The sequence below is a fragment of the Saccopteryx bilineata genome, chromosome 6, assembly GCF_036850765.1.
Source record: "Saccopteryx bilineata isolate mSacBil1 chromosome 6, mSacBil1_pri_phased_curated, whole genome shotgun sequence".
Taxonomy (NCBI): domain Eukaryota; kingdom Metazoa; phylum Chordata; class Mammalia; order Chiroptera; family Emballonuridae; genus Saccopteryx; species Saccopteryx bilineata.
Window position 1 is genome coordinate 92429371 of NC_089495.1, and position 17719 is coordinate 92447089.

General features: G+C 36.4%; 1 protein-coding gene across 2 annotated transcripts in view; it reads left to right on the forward strand.

Moving 5' to 3' along the window:
• DIAPH3 (diaphanous related formin 3) overlaps nucleotides 1-17719 on the forward strand; it is a 522381-nt gene that overhangs the window by 335784 nt on the left and 168878 nt on the right. For both annotated transcript variants that reach the window (XM_066236696.1, XM_066236697.1), the window contains one exon: nucleotides 484-648. In XM_066236696.1, coding sequence (XP_066092793.1) covers nucleotides 484-648 — 165 coding nt within the window. The remainder of the gene's footprint in view (nucleotides 1-483; nucleotides 649-17719) is intronic.

A 17719-nucleotide genomic window follows, 5' to 3' on the forward strand; every position in this document is an offset into this window, starting at 1 on the left:
CATTTTACAGGTGAGGAAATTTTGGCCCACAGGCACGGAATTACTGAGTGCAGGAGCTAGAGATTCACCCCAGGTAGTCCAGTTTAACTGCTATGCTTAATGCCGATGTTATTGACTTCAGTACCATTGAAAGTACTCAGTTGCAACTACTGAGGTATAATTTTAAATCATATTACATGATCTGTATAATATAGGTAGGCAAATTGGAAGAAAAATTTTTTTGAATTCAGTTGTAAAAGAGAAATATTAAATGTATAACGTTTCTGATTATTTTGCCAGACTTTATTAGAAATTGAATTTAAGCTTTCTTCACGGTATAGTATAGATTGAATTGTAGGAATGGTTAACTTTTAGAGGTAATTTTGGCATTTTTGAGATGTGTTTTAGTAGCTTATAATTACATTAAAACTTTGGGCTTGCAGTTTGTTTTTGTTTTCCAAAACCATTCCTTTGAATTTTCAGAATTTCTTAACTGTAATATACAGCTTCATTATCGATGCAAGGGAACAATATGAGAAGCTCTCAAAGTTACATGGAAACATGGAAAAGCTGTACCAGAGCGTAATGGGGTACTATGCCATTGACGTGAAGAAGGTGTCTGTGGAGGACTTTCTGACTGACTTAAATAATTTCAGAACCGCATTCAAGGTACGTTAAAAAAATTCTTATTTTTTAAAAAAGTATTTGCATTTATACTATCTCATCTCTTACTACAGTTACTTCCTTATTTCATTTCACTCCTGTTTTCTAGTAAAGCCTAGCTTTCCTGATGTTGAAAGTTAGCTTTAAAATTTTCAGATTTTAGCCTGACCAGGTGGTGGCGCAGTGGATAGAGCGTCGGACTGGGATGCGGAAGGACCCAGGTTCGAGACCCCGAGGTCGCCAGCTTGAGCGCGGGCTCATCTGGCTTGAGCAAAAAAGCTCACCAGCTTGGACCCAAGGTCTCTGGCTCCAGCAAGGGGTTACTCGGTCTGCTGAAGGCCCGCTGTCAAGGCACATATGAGAAAGCAATCAATGAACAACTAAAAAGTCACAACTCACAACGAGAAACTAATGATTGATGCTTCTCATCTCTCTCTCCGTTCCTGTCTGTCTGTCCCTGTCTATCTCTGCCTATGTAAAAAAAAAAAAAAAAAAAATCAGATTTTAAATCTATTGAAAAATGTGTGGTGTGTTCCCATTTTGGCCTGTTCAGCATTAAACTGTAATCAGAAATTTTGATTGAAAATGTGACAAATTCTGATGTTTTTTATAGAGACTCCCTCTTGGCTGATTACAGAGCACTTTTGTGAGAAGTTTTTGGCTCTGAATTTGTGTCTTTATACTTAAGATCAATTTGTATTTTTGTGGTATAATTTTACCAAATACCATGTAGCTCTTCTGAAGCTTTTTTTCCCCCTTTTCCTTTCTTAATGCATTGTACAATAAGCTACCTGCAGTTTGCCTTTGAATGGATTTTACATTCCTGGGGTTTCCTTTAGATACTTTAATAGGGAGGTCAGGTCTTTGATGTAGAATCCTTTCATTTAGGCATTAAAAAGATCTTTTGAAAAGTATTAGCTGATTAGATGAGGGAAAAAAAGCCACACACATATTAAAATGAGAAAGCATTGTTGCCTCCTTAGGGAACTGGTGATACATTTCTGCGAAGAAAAATTGTTATTCTTAATAGATGGGTAAGTCATTCCTGTATTTCAGCAAATGTTAGTGGGGACTAAAAAATTTTGAAGTGTAAAGGGAAAAAAAAATAGTTGAATTTTAAGAGCTGGGTTTTGTTGTTGTCGTTTGTTTTTTAATCTCGGTAAAACTTTATCTCTGAATTTATCGGACTTAGTTGTAATCACTTGGTTATGATTAGATAGCCTTTTAATGAAAGTCAGTATATAAAGGAAACTAGTCTCTCTATGTTAAATATATATGTTGCTTACACGAGTTTATTTCTTCTCCAAATTCGGGTGATTTTTTGTTATGGGTGATGTATTTGAATGGTATATGATTTTAATCTTTATAATGTTTAATGAAGCAGTATTGCTCAGTGGAAGTAGCATAGGCTTTGCAGTCTGAAAGAGCTAGGTTTGGACTGTGTACTACTGAGAGACTCACTTTTTATATTTGTAAAAGGGGATATTAACTTCTTTCTAATAAGAGTGTTTAAATATTAAATACAATAATATTTGTTAAGTATTCATCATAGCTTTTGGCACATGGTAGTTGCTTAATAAATTATGATTTCAGTAAAGGGTTAACTCAGCATCTTGAGGTCCACATACCCTAAGTGTGCCAGAGAAGGCTCTGGCCCTTACCTTACTCCTTGGAGATCACCTCTAAGCCCTTAGAATATCCCACCTGGGAAGGGTGTCTTTATATGCTAGATAGTTTATCCTAGAATGTGATTTTTGGTGAATACCTCTTTCTGTTCACCTGCAATGGTTTTAATCTGTATTTTTTTTTTTTTTTTTTTTTGCTGTACTAAACTGCTTTTCTGAGTTCTGTGAGTCCTTCCAAAAAAATTATCAAACTTTAGAATCATCTTGGGGAACCTTGACACAATTATGCATAAAATTATAAAATGAATGTATGAAATAAGATTCATTATATATTGACTATTTTCTGTGAACCAGACATTTTTCCAGAATGCCTTACATATATTATCTCAGCCAATCTTCTTAATAATGTTCTATCTTTTCACTGTTCCCATCTGTTTTTGGCAAGTGAAGAAACTAAAGTACAGAAGTAGATCATGTCTAGCTCATTGTCACGTAGGTAGAAAGTGGTAGAACTAGAATTCAAACCCATGCAGTCCTCCTCCAGAGCCTGTGCTCTTAAATTCTGTGTTTGCTGCCTCCCTTGCTCTATAGCTTGTGTTCTGTTTTACAAATAAGGACACTGGGATATGAATCCAGGTCTCAATCTAAATCATACTGAAATCGGGTAGGATTAGAGTGTTGGAGCGTTCTGTGGGTAATTTGGCATTTCTGTTATTAAGCGGTGGGCAGAAAGAGATAGTAAGTATTTGAATGACAAAGTATTCAGACCTGACCCATGGTGGTGCAGTGGATAGAGCATCAACCTGGGGCGCTAAGGTCCCAGGTTCGAAATTCTAAGATCGCCAGCTTGAGCACAGGATCATCCACGTGGTCACAAGGTTGCTTGCTTGAGCCCAGGGTTGATGGCTTGAAGCCCAAGGTCACTGGCTCAGCTTGAGCACCCTGATCAAGGCACATATGAGAAGCAATCAATGAATAAAGTGAAGCAACTATGAGTTGATGCTTCTCAGCTCTCTTCCTCCATCCTTCCATCTCTCCCTCCCTCTCTCCCTCCCTCTTTCTCTCTCTCTTCCCCTCTTAAAAAAAAAGGTTTAAAAATAAACAGAGTAATCAGTGACAACTATACTTTGCCTATTTCAGAGTTTTCAGATTGGTCCTGGTAAAAACGGCCATCACAGACACACTTATGCATACATTGTACTAAATTAAAATCATTACAGCTAAATTTTTTAAAAACTTTTTTTAAAATTTTATTTATTTACTTTAGAGAAGAGAGAGAGAGGGAGAGAGAGAGACAGAGAGAGAGGAGAGAGAGACAGGGGGTGAGGAGCTGGAAGCATTAACTCCCATATGTGCCTTGACCAGGCAAGCCCAGGGTTTCGAACCAGCGACCTCAGCATTTCCAGGTCGATGCTTTATCCACTGTGCCACCACAGGTCAGGCTTAAAAACTTTTAAAATCTAAATAATTTTGAGAGGAAATTTTTCTTTAGAATAAAAATAAGCATAAAGAAGACTGGAAGGGAAGTGTAATATGTAACCATTTTATTCTTCCTTTTTTTTCTGGTAAATAAATTTTAGACACTATGTCTTTCAAAATACCATAGTGTCTTTCAAAATACCCCAGTGTCTATATTAACAGAATTTATTGACAAATATGTTTTTACTTTTTTCAAAACCTTCCAATATTTTAGGTTGCTGTTCAATTTCATACTATTCAATTTTGGAAACCAGGTTAACTGCAGTGAGCCACTATGAAAATATTAGTGATAGATGTATTGAAGTTCTTTTCTGGAAAGCCATATTAATATAATAGGCAAAAAGTATATTTTCTTTTTAAGAAAATAGTGTTAAAGTATCTGTCCATTGTTATTCCCCCACCGGCACTGGGGTATACTCCTGGTCCTGCGAGAGCAAACTTTGCCCTCAGGTGGCGGTCCGCCTTACATCACATGTAAGGAGCTGGGAACCGCTGTCCTCCCTGGCAGCTGCCTTCCACTGCGGCAGTTTCTCATGGGATGTTTTCTGTCAAGTTCAGGCCACTCTGCTTGCTGGTCCCTGTGGAGCACTCCCTCCATGTTGGCTGGCTATATTATTGTACTCACCTTTCTGATCTCTGCTCAGACATCATTTATCTAGTGATGACCTGTGTCTGTCTTGTTTACCTGTGTGTCTCTATATAATTAATGGGACATAATAGGTAAATTTATTAAGTAACTAATGTTCTCATATACAATGGTTGATGTGCTTTAATGACTAACTCATAGTGCTAACCAAGTGCCAGGCACCGTATTCATTCATTTAATCCTTACAACAAACAAATGTAGTATGTATATTATTATTATTCCCATTTTAAAGATAAAAAGACTAAGGGTAAGAGAGATTGTGACTTACCTATTGTTCACAGCTGGCAAGTGACAGAGCTGAGGTGCCAACCAAGGGAGGCTGCCTCCAGAGTCTGTGTTGCATATGGGTAAACTCTTAGCTTCTATTATACATGGAGCTACATTTAATAGACTCACAGGACGGACTTGGCACCTAACCCCTCCCCCCAAAATGTGGTCACTTATCCGTTTAAAAGTAATTTAGTTTGTAAATAATTTATCCAAAAATATTTGTTTCAGGATTGCCCCAGATTTTACACTTAAGCAACTATATACTGGCTCACTTTTATTCAAAGCCCTTTACTGTAATTTTAATTTTGACTAATTCATACAATCTCTCATCAGTGTTACTAGGATCCCACAACTGATTTGTATAGATATAGCTGGTCTCTCTCTCCCCTTCTCCCTTCCCCTCCCTCTCTCTCCCTCTGTATCCCTCTCCTTCTCTCCCCCTAGCAGGCGTCCCCAAACTGGCCGCATGCAGTCCCCTGAGGCCATTTATCCAGCCCCCCACCGCACTTCCGGAAGGGCCACCTCTCTCATTGGTGGTCAGTGAGAGGAGCACTGTATGTGGCGGCCCTCCAACGGTCTGAGGGACAGTGAATTGGCCCTCTGTGTAAAAAATTTGGGGACCCCTGCTAGAGCCTTTTAATAATAGCTAAAGAAGGAATATCTTTTCCAGTTGCAGCTTCGAGCTGTACAGACCAAGGGGAGGTAAGTTTCATGATCTTGGAACTGCCTCTGAGGAAGAGCTAGCTATTCATACAGCAGTTTAACACCCCTTTTCTAGTTGGGGTTTTTCAACTGGGTTTGATTTGTCGTCATTGTATTAACAATCTAGGTAGAATGCTCATAGGGAATGATTTTTATTTAGAACTTTCGATCAGCTTTCAAAAATAGGGAATAAGTTTAAATTGTAGTTTTATTTAGCTTTTTAAATTATTTTTGTTACCATTTTCAACAGGACAAAACCAAAGACAGCGGCTACTGATTGTTTGCTTCTTTCGAGACCCTGTGCTTCGTGCTTTACGAGTATCAGACTTGGTCTTCATGCTGGATTTGAGAGGCAGGGAATGTTACCCAAGTTGTAGAAAATGTTGCCTGTGAGGTTAACTGCAGGATGAGAACCTCAGTGCCTTTGCACAGGCCCTGCAGATTTGGTAGAGGCTAGGGTTTTATGGAGGCCTGCCTGGCTGCAAAGCCTGGACTTTTTTTTTTTTTTTTTCTTTTTTACTTTTACAACACATTGCTACTCAAATTATTAGAAAAATCAAAATGTAGTTTTTTAATTGTTTTTTTAAATAACGTACTAGAGGGTATCAGCATAAGGCATATATTTTTCCTCACTCTTTGATAAAATAACTTTTTATTTTCATTGATTGGTTCATAATAGAAGAATGCTTGCAGGTCTGCTCTTATTTCAAAGCCTAAAATATTTTCTTTTAAAAGTAGAGGCCGATTAATGGCGGGAGGGAGAGTAAAGGTGTGAGGTAAAGAGTCAGCAGTTTTCTGTAATAGATTTTTATTTCCTTTAGGACTCGTGTGAAGCATTCAGTTCAAATTGGAGGCAGTAGATGGAAATACTTGACCTCACTGTAGAAACTGAGTAAACTGTGGCCTCCCAGGCATCAAGCTTCACCAAATGAAGTTCATGTCTTTATTTTTATAGCGTTGCATAGCAATAATCATCCTTTCCCCTTGTGACTGTTTGTTGACTCATTGTTACATGCCATTATCAATGTACCTGTTATCATTAGAGGTCTCCTTCTTCTACAGGGTGAATTGAACTCAATATGAATTTTTGCTTGGATCTTTCTAGGTACCCCTTCTCTTCCTTTATCTTACCCAAGAGCTATAGCTTGTCGATGTTTGTCTTTTGAATATAAATCTAATTTTTGTATCTCTCATAGGTCACTGTGGCTTTGACTGATATGTATGTCCTGGTCCCCCTTCTGGTTTGGATTAGGGAATTTTACTCACATAGGCTCAACTAACATGGTTTCTTCTTCTTTCTTATCCCGATGAGGTTTCTTTTTTATATCATTGAAGGTTCTTTTCCATTCTCTTTCCTTAACCAAAATTATCAGCACTGTGCAATAGCACTCTTTAAGCAGATTTCATCTGACACCTTATTTATTTTGCTTAACGATCTCATTTTGGAGAAATACTTCAAAATACTTTCACCTCTTAGATCTCTTTTGTTACCCTTTAGAATAGATAACATGTTGGAAGACTATTTCTCTACAGTTTTTCTTAGTTAGACATGTAACCACTCTGTAGACCACTGAGTTTATAATTGCGTATGTTTCCAAATAAAACTGATGTGCCTAAATGAAAGAAATCAGACCTTTCGGTGCGTGTGGCTTTTTTCTGAGCCCATGAACCTTTTGTGTTTTAAAGTACTGAAAAAGATCACATCTTTATAGTCTCTGAGCCCCTGTAGTACCAGACACTCCATTTTAGGGTTAGGCTTCCCAGGGTGACAGAAAGCCATCCCTGCCTGAGAGGGGATTGCTGATGTACACTCCAAAGTGGGAGCCTCACATTGTCTTTGTTTCTTCTTTGCCCCCTAGGTTTGGAAATACAAAAGTGCTAAAGTTCACAGTCATCATCTAGTCTATGAAGTCCCTCTGTTCCTCCCTAAACTTTGCTTCCTATGCGAATTATGTGTAATGACAAACAGATTCTGATTTCTTCCTATCTTAAGTGATTTATGAATTCTGCCATCAAGAAACCGGATCCTCTTTGTTTTTAATAGTGAAGTTTTGCTGTCTACTTCAATATTTAAAAGACAACCGTGATTGAGGGCACAGGCTCTGGCATATGTGACTGTGGATAAGTTTCTTAACCTGACTCTGCCTCAGTTCCCTGTCAGTAATAGCCTGTTACATTTTGAAGATCAAATGATGTAATGTGCGTATACCCTCAAAACAAGTTAGCTGTCTACAGAGAATAGAAGTATAATAATTTTTGCCTATGCCAATTCATTATAACAAGGTAACACTTTAAGTATTTTAAACTTTGAACGAAATAAATAGCTACCTATTATTTTTTCATCAATAGTTCTGTCTTTAGATTACGTCTCCAAATTTGTTAGAGATATGTTTTAGCCAGTTAACGATTTGTCATTCATGCCTTTTACAGAGTTTACGTTGATTTTTGGTTTATACAATTGAAATAACACTATGTAGTGAACAAATATAAAATCAATTATAACCTCATTTAATCGTGCTGTTTGTGTTGATCAAATAAATTTATTTTTCTACTGAGTACTGAAACTAAACTAGTGATTTGCCAAACAAAAATGAATTCATCCAATGAGAGGGTATTTTTAGTGTAGTTTTTCTCTTTCTTTTTTTGATAAAGAGGGCAGCCAGAACAAAACTCATTTTCCCAAAATGTTTAAATATTTAAATCAGATGCCTGTCAGCTCTAAATGTAATGTTTGAGGACTACTATATAGACCAGCTGGATGTCTAACAGGAACTCCAAAGCACTAATCATTTTTGTGTATTCCTTAGTTCTTGTAGATTGACTCATTATCAGAGAAAAGAAAATCATGTACAAGTCCTGTGGTTAGATGTTGGGTCAACTTATGTAATTAAAATAGGGCCTATCTTCTGTCCTTGCTTACTTTAGTGAGCTTAGGACTTGAAAGTTGTCCTCATTGACATCATTGTTATTTTGAGATCATACTTGGAAGTATATATGCATCTCCAAACAGAGCAAAATGAATATTCTAAATATAGGATCTTGTTTTTTTTCTCCTCCTTGGTATCTTTTTTTTTTTTTTTTTAAGGAATTAGATCGATTTCAAGTGCTGAATATTTAGGGTATACAACCTTGAAAATTAATTGCTAGCTTCTTCTAATGTTATTCTTTAGGCTTTTCACAATAAAAACACATCTAAACTAATTGGCTTAGTTTTTCTCTTTAGTGATGATTTATTCTTACTATGCATTGCTCAGTGGGATAATGCATGCATTTGACTAACGGGTTATGTTAAGACTAAATGGTAATTTCTGTTTCCCTTTTATTTTTTAGTACTTTGTTCCCTGAAATAATATAACAAAAAGAAAACTGGATTATTCTAATACAATAATGAGGATGATTGATAACAAAGAGAAAATAATTCAATAACTAATACATAATCATAAGCAGATTAGTTCATGTACTAAACTAAAATATAACAAACAAAAATGAATAAAATGGCATATTCTTTGCATATCAGATATACTGGTCATTCCCATTGTAAATGAAAAAGAAAGAGAGAGACACACACACACACATTATTGGCTTAAGGCTGTGTTTCGTTACGTTTTGAACATTACCAAGTTCACTTGGAATATATGGGACTTTGGTTTGTTTTCCTTGAAGAGATGATCAGCGCTAGCTAAAATAGTGCTGCTCAATCCCCACGCCCACCTTAAAGCACTGTTCTTCATGGTGCCATCTTGTAGCTACCTGTGCCTTGATTTAGCCTTAAAATTGACAGGTAAAAAGAATTATTTCTATAGCATATCAACTTAGAATGTAAAGGAAGAGAACATATTTAATGAAAAGTCAAGTTCTACTTTGGGAAAACCTTAATTATGAACATTTCATATTTTATTAAAGAAGTTATGGAACAGGTTGAAATATATCACTGATTTGAGAATTTTACAAAGTGTTTGAAGGAATTGCATACTCATAGTATAGTGATGAAGGCTTGGTGATGTTAAGTCCCTGATGGGCTAATAAGTAATTTGTTGTCTCATCTGAGACTGACTTGACAAGGAAGAGCAATTTGAAGCTGAAACGGTTTAATCAGCACCTGCACATCCTTTGGGACATTCTCAAAGGCTAGTGTCCCAGTTTCATAAGTTTCACAGTCATATAATGTTTAATAATATACCTTGTATTGAATGTTAAGATGATGAATTGTTTGTGCCAATGTATAGTATATCATGTTCTCCTATTCTCACTGACAGAATTTTTTATTGGATTTGATGATACTGGAGAAATTAATTTGATTAATTGTATGCCATCTAGATTTCTTTCTAAAGCCTCTACCTTGTAATTATTCCAAATAGTGATTTCTAAGAATAAACTTATTTTTCATAAAGTAGTTATAATCTATTGTTTATAATCCTATTTTTACATATGGAAAAAGTTTTATATTTAGTTACAAAGAAAATACTTTAGATGGAAAACATAAGCAGATCACATATTTTTTATAGTCTTAAAGACTTTTGTGACTGATATTATTTATTGAAAACATATTTTCTTTTATGTTCCAGTATAGGAATATGTGTATGAGTACAGGCATACATTTTTAAGGTTTATATAAATATTTCTTCCTGAAAATATTATCATTGAGAATTTCTAGAAAGCAGCCATTTAGTATGGTTGAGCGTTTTTTCTTCTCAACGTGAAGTAAAATCCTAACAAAGCATTTAGTGGGAATGTATTTGACTCTTACGTAGTTGTTTACTTTGAGAAAATTATTTGATGTTTTCATATTTCCTAATATCCGCCCCTCTGAAAAACATGTGGATTTAAATTTGGCTTGTTTAATGTTATTTCAGAGACTTGAAACAAAAATTGAATACTTAGGCAAGAGGCAAAGATTTTTTTTTTTTTAATTAAATGAAAAGCGTACTAAAGAGATTCCTGGCTTACATATCTTAAATATCCATTAATGTTGAAAGAAACATCTCTGAACAAGAAGACATGTATAAGCTTTTTAACATTATTTTCATATAAAAAATATGCACTAGTTTTCTAAGTTACAAAACTATTCAGGATACTATCGTATATTGAAAAATGTCGAGTAGGAGAGATGGAACTATTTAAATAGGCTAAGGCTCAGTGATACAGATGAAGTACGGTCACGAAGTCAGGACCTGTGCAAGCCTACTTCTCTTATACTTTCATTTTTATATCTATTGTGATGCTATATAAGTATAACAATGTATTCTTCAAGTGGGTATATTTGCAATATAGATTATTTCTTAATATTTATTTGTCTTTTTGTTTTGTTCTGTTTTGTTTTAGGCAATATACACACTAATGTTTTATATTTTAAACTTTTGGGGGAAAAGAAAGCATGACGAGTTTTTGAGAAAGTTAGGGAAATTTCCCAGGACAATATGGGTTAAAGAAAGGAAAGAACAAAGCTGAAACTTGCAGGTGGAGTATAGGGACACAAAAGAGAAAGCTGGGCTGTCCTGGGGTGCCAAGAGAAAGACCCGAGTGAGAACACTGAGTATGATAAAAATCAGACGAAAGGAAACTAACCCTATCCAGGTTAGAATAATTCTTGGTTATTTCCAGAAGCACATTCAAAGCTCTGTGCAAAAGACAAAATTTAGGTCCTTAAGATTTTCACAAATTAAATTTACTCAAGTAAGAGTACTTAAGCCCAATCACGAAATACAAAGAGAAACAAGGGGTTGTATGGTGAATTGATCAGGACTGAAAAAAAAAGAACCAGTAGATAGAAACACATAAGACTCTGGATATGAAATAATGTGTGAAATATTTAAGGAAATAACAGTTGAGATTAAAGAGAGAAAGAAACAAGATTACCTCAAAGATGACCAAGCAGGTTTGACAAAGAACCCAATAGAACTTCAGGAAATGAAAGCATGATGGTTGAAGTTAAACTTCCTTGATTATACTCAGCTAAAAAAAGAAAAGGTGAATTGAACAATAGATCTAACAAAGTTTCCAGAATGCAGTCCAGGAAGACAATACAATTAGCAGTATAAAAGACTTGTTAAGAAATGTGGAGGGAAGGATGGAAGACCTACCACTTATATAATGAAAGTCTCACAAGGATAAATTCAAAACAATGACTGAAAGACATTATTGAAACTGGTGGCTGCAAATTTTCCAGAATGGAAGTATACAGCCTATACCAGGGGTCGGGAACCATTTTGGCTGAGAGAGCCATGAACGCCACATATTTTAAAATGTAATTCCATGAGAGCCATACAACGACCCGTGTATGATACGCATTATCCAATAAAAGTTTGATGATGTCCCGGAGGACAGCTGTGATTGGCTCCAGCCAGCCGCAACCATGAACATGAGCAGTAGGAAATGAATGGATTGTAATACATGAGAATGTTTCATATTTTAATGTTTTTTTTTATTATTAAAGGTTTGTCTGCGAGCCAGATCTAGCCATCAAAAGAGCCACATCTGGCTTCCAAGCCATAGGTTCCTGACCCCTAGCCTATACCAAGACAGATAAATAAAATAAAATTCACTTGAAAAATATTGTAGTGAAAATATAGAACACCAAAGACAAAATCTTAAAAGCAGCCAAAAAGAAAAGATATTACCACCAGTATAAGTGATTTTTCATCAGCAAAACTCAAAGCCAAAAGAGGTATCTTCAAATGTTGAGAGAAAAACCTACTGTTCTTCCAATTTGAGATACTCTGTAAAAGCACTTTTATAGAACAAAGGCAAAATTAAACTATTTGTGAATAAACAGATGAGGGTGTTTTCCATAGATATTGTTCTGTTAAAACATCTTCTAAAGCAGGGATTGGCAAGCTCTTTAAGAGGCCAGCTGGTAAAAGTTTCAGCTTTGTGGACCATGTAGTCTCTCTTGTAACCACTCAGCTGTATGTAGCAAGCACAGAAGCATCTACAGACACTATGTAACTTAGTGGGAGTGTTTATGTTCCAGTAATACTTTATTTACTATAACACTTCCCAAGATTGCTGTCCGCTGCTCTGAAAGATATATTTAAAGAAGGAGCAGAAGTTTTTACCCCCCCAAATAAACATTTGAGAGACAAGAAGGTGTACCCACCATGAAACTAAATGTAAAGTATAAAACAGTGTGTAGATTGTTTTGCAAAAAGGAGAAACAGCTTAACTGTTGGACAACTTTGTTTAATTGAAAGAGATGTGTAGAGGTCAGTTTATTTATGTTCTCTGTATTTTTCAAAGGGGAAGAAGGGAAGTAGAGACACATGATCCTTAGGTCTTGCTAAGCTGTTATGAGATAAAATTACAGGGATGCCAGGAAGAGGATGGACATGTCCAGTAAAATCCCAGACTTCTGGGGGGAATATGGAACAAGAAAGACATATAACAAAATGAAAACAGGAAAAAAATAAAAAGCATAGATAAAGCAGGATAAATAGAAGGAATAATATAAAATGGTGGAAACACATTTTATAAATCACAATAATATTTTTTAAAGATGATAACATGGGCTAAACAGACAAAAATCTAGCTTTTTGCAGTTTGAGACCAACATAAGTTTCAAGGATATGGAAAAGTTTAAAATAACAAAATAGTTAATGATATACAAGGCAAATGTTAAACAAAAGAAAAAACTGTTTAAAACAAATAAAATAGACTTAAGACAGGGAATATTACTTCAAAATAATGAAAAGCATAGTTGACCAGAAAGATACAGTTCTAAACTTTGCATGTGCATAATAACCTAGCACCCAAATAATCATGTAGAAACTGATAAAGTCTAGAAATAAATGGACAGAATCAGCATTATATTGGGAAACTTCAACAAAGTTCTCTTAACTTATTGGTAAGTCAGCCAGAAAAATACTAAGACATGGGACCTGTAAACAATTCAATTAACAGACTTGATTTGATTAATATATAGAATACAGCTATTCAATTAAAAACATGTTCTTCTCAATCACAAGTGGAACTTTTGTCTGATTACTCATATACTCCATTTCCCCAATGCATAAGACTCACTTTTTTTTTGAAAAATTGTCTAAAAACTGGGTGCATCTTATATAGTGGTTGTAGATTTTTTTACTTGCATTTCCTGCTTTTTTAAGCTTGTTTTTGCACTCACTGTTGAAGACTGTGATTATCAGAAACAAATGAGGACAAGCTAATGGATGGGAATTTTGACAGTGATAAGTTGTATGAAGTTTATGATGAAAAAAGTTTGAGTTTGCCTGACCAGGTGGTGGCGCAGTGGACTGGGATGCGGAGGACCCAGGTTTGTGACCCTGAGGTCGCCAGCTTGAGTGTAGGCTCTTCTGGTTTGAGCAAAGAAGCTCGCCAGCTTGGACCCAAGGTCGCTGGCTCGAGCAAGGGGTTACTCAGTCTGCTGAAGGCCCTTGGTCAAGGCACATATGAGAAAGCAGTAAATGAACAACTAAGGTCTCGCAATGAAAACCTGATGATTGATGTTTCTCATCTCTCTCCGTTCCTGTCTGTCTGTCCCTTTCTATCCCTCTGACTCTCTCTCTGTCTCTGTAAAAAAAAAACAACAAAAAAAAAAACCTGTTTGACTTCAATAACTTTATGTAATACTTTTTCCCCCAAAATTTTGCGTCCCAAAATTAAGGTGCATCTTATACATGGGAGTGTCTTATATGTGTGGAAATATGGGACTACAGATCATGAAAGAAATCTTGATAAATTTCTAAGTATCAGCTTCATTCACTGGCCATAATAACATGAAGTTAGAAATAAAATCAAGAAAGTATAAAATTAAAGACTCTATTTCGGATATTTAAAAAAATTATTAAATAACTTAGGTGTCAAAGAAGAAATCATAGAAAAAATTTAGACCAGAACAATATTGAAAATACTCCACACGAGAATTCATGGAATGTAGTAATAATGGTAGGAGGACATTTATATTATAAGTGCTTATGTTAAAAAATCAGAAAGACTGAAAATTAACCATGTAAGCATCTGACTTCAGAAATTAAAAAAAAGTTATATAATTCTAGAGACTATAAAAGGAGGGGAATGAAGAAAAAACCTGATGAGAATTTTTTAAAAGTCAGATTGCTGTTATTTTGAAAAAAAACTTACAGGGACGGGCAAAAGTAGGTTTACATTTGTATGTGAAATCTAGTTTATTCCTGTATTATTACTTATTAATTATTGTATTATTTTTCATACAAATAACTTGAAACCTACTTTTGCCCCATCCTGTATTGAAAATGCCTTTAAAGAATTGGAAAGCTTGAATAAGCCTATAACTACTTTTTATCTAAATGACATTTCAAATCTTCCAGCAAACTAAATGCTTGGCCCAGAAAGTTTTACAGATGTTTTACCATATTTTAATGAAAAGATTATTACAGACTAATAGAGTATAAGAGATATATTATGACCAAATGTTCAAAAAGATAGATTCTTCTGGTCCAAGTTGAGTTTATTCCAGAAATGAAAGTGTGGTTTTTTGTTTTTGTTTTGTATTTTTCTGAAGCTGGAAATGGGGAGGCAGTCAGACTCACTCCCGCATGCGCCCAACCGGGATCCACCTGGCACGCCCACCAGGGGGCGATGCTTTGCCCATCTGGGGCATAGCTCTGTTGCGAACAGAGCCATTCTAGCGCCTGAAGCAGAGGCCACAGAACCATCCTTAGCGCCTGGGCCATCTTTGCTCCAATGGAGTCTTGGCTGCGGGAGGGGAAGAGAGAGACAGAGAGGAAGGAGAGGGGGAGGGGTGGAGAAGCAGATGGGCGCCTCTCCTGTGTGCCCTGGCCGGGAATCGAACCCGGGACTTCTGCACACCAGGCCGAAGCTCTACCACTGAGCCAACCGGCCAGGGCGAAAGTGTGGTTTTATATTTGAATATTTATAACTAAAACTTCTTTAAGAGTTACTGTAGATTGAGAAAAACATTTGATAAAATTCAATTTTTGTTCAGGTTTTAAAACAGGACAACAAACTTATTGAACAAACTATTTGACCATTCTGTCCATAAGTAGGAAACTAGCGACAGGGGAACCCTCAATCTGGTGTTGGGAATTTAACTTCTAGCTAGTACACTACAATATGGCAAGAAAGAAATAAAAAGTATAAAAATTGAAAATGAAGAAATTAACTTTATTATAGTTCTCTATGAATAATAAAGAAACAGGAAAATTTTTACAAATAAGGAATTCTATCAGTAGAATATTTAAATATGTATATTAGTTATTAAATATTTTAAAAAGTTTTAAAAAGTCACCATTAACAAGAGCTATTGAAAAGATACAGAGAATAAATCTAACATAAACTAAGACCTTAATTGGGAAAAAAGTTATGCTTTTCTTTTTTTTTTCAAAAGACTTAAAAATACCCAAGGTAACTGAGAGCCATATGACATTCATAAACAGACTCAATATTGTAAAGATATCAATTCTCTAATCCAGTGGTCTCCATCCCCCGGGCCACGGACTGCTATCTGTCTGTGGGCCATTTGGTACTGGTCCACAGAGAAAGAATAAATAACTTACATTATTTCCATTTTACTTAAGTCTGAACGATGTTTTATTTTTAAAAAATGACCAGATTCCCTCTGTTACATCCAAGACTCACTCTTGATGCTTGTCTCAGTCATGTGATACATTTATCCGTCCCACCCTAAAGGCCGGTCTGTGAAAATATTTTCTGACATTAAACCGGTCCGTGGCCCAAAAAAGGTTGGGGACCACTGCTCTAATCTACAGAATCAGAGCAGTTCTGTTTAAAATCTTGATAGGCCTTTTTAAAAACCTTAGTAAGTACATTTTGAAATAATGAATGACAGGGTGAAGAATAGTGAAGATTTCTAAAGAAGAAAGATAAGACAGATGCTATGATATTTACGACCGAGTGCTGTTGATACAAACGTGGATATCTTGACCAAATGGACTAAAACAGCCTTAAAACATCAACACCCTGGCCGGTTGGCTCAGTGGTAGAGCGTCAGCCTGGCATGCGGAAGTCCCGGGTTCGATTCCCGGCCAGGACACACAGGAGAAGCGCCCATCTGCTTCTCCACCCCTCCCCCTCTCCTTCCTCTCTTTCTCTTCCCCTTCCGCAGCCGAGGCTCCATTGGAGCAAAAGATGGCCCGGGCGCTGGGGATGGCTCTTTGGCCTCTGCCCCAGGTGCTAGAGTGGCTCTGGTCGCAACAGAGCGACGCCTGGATGGGCAGAGCATCACCCCCTGGTGGGAGTGCCGGGTGGATCCCGGTGGGGCGCATGCGGGAGTCTGTCTGACTGCCTCCCCGTTTCCAGCTTCAGAAAAATACAAAAATAAATAAACAAAAAAACAACAAATATTATGGCTGCTTGAAATTTAGAAGAGGCAGCTTTGCAGATCAATGCAGAAAGGGTAGGCTGGTAGAGATATAGTTATGAGTCAGCCTGTTTTCATATGAAAGAAGTAAATTGTATCTCCTACTTCATACCATTCAAAAAACGTTGACTCCATATACTTGTGTCCTGAAATGTGACTAGAACAGCAGCATCATTAAAACTTTAAATTTAAGAAGGAAATATAGCGAATAGCTTTGTCTTTGAATTAGGAGAGGATTTCTTCAGTAAAATATAAAAGTAACAGCCATATGAGAAATATTTTTGACTACCTAAGTTTTAGAACTTTTGTTTAATGAAAGAACATAAATAATGTACTGTCACTGTGACAATGAACTACTCGGAGAACAGATGACATGCTCCAAGAGGCCGAGGGAAGGCAGCTCCGGTCCGCAGACCGAAGGACTGAAGCCCTGTCCCCAGCCTTACTCAGATACCTATTAGCCAGTAAAATATCTCAAGGAAGCAGACTGCAGAAGTTTTCAGGGAGTGAAGTAATGGACGGGAAACACGCTGACTCCTAGTCTCTGTTCTAAGAGCCTAAACATTTCTGTGTTGCTGAATCTTACCCTGCTGTTTTAATGTTTCCAGCACACACTGTTTCTAGTACAGGTCAGAGAAGCCTCTGGACTCTTGTCTGCTCAGAGCTTTTGCCGTAGGGCACCTTGCTGTCTCTGATTGTTCACCCTAACTGCATATTTTCATAGCATATTACTACAATGTACAATGACAGTTACACTCCAGTATATACTGATAGAGCATAAAACTAACAAGTTAGTGTCTGGAATATATAAAGAGCTATAAATCATTAAGAAAATGATCAACAAACTAATGGAAAAGTGAGTAAAATATAGGAATGCCGTTTCACAGCATGGGAAATGTAAGTTAGAAGCATGATTGGATACCACTGTATGCATGCCAAATAGGGGACTGGTGATGACTTCTTAGTGATGTGTGTGCTCTGATCCATGCTGATGGTGAGGGATATCCATTAGCACAGCCA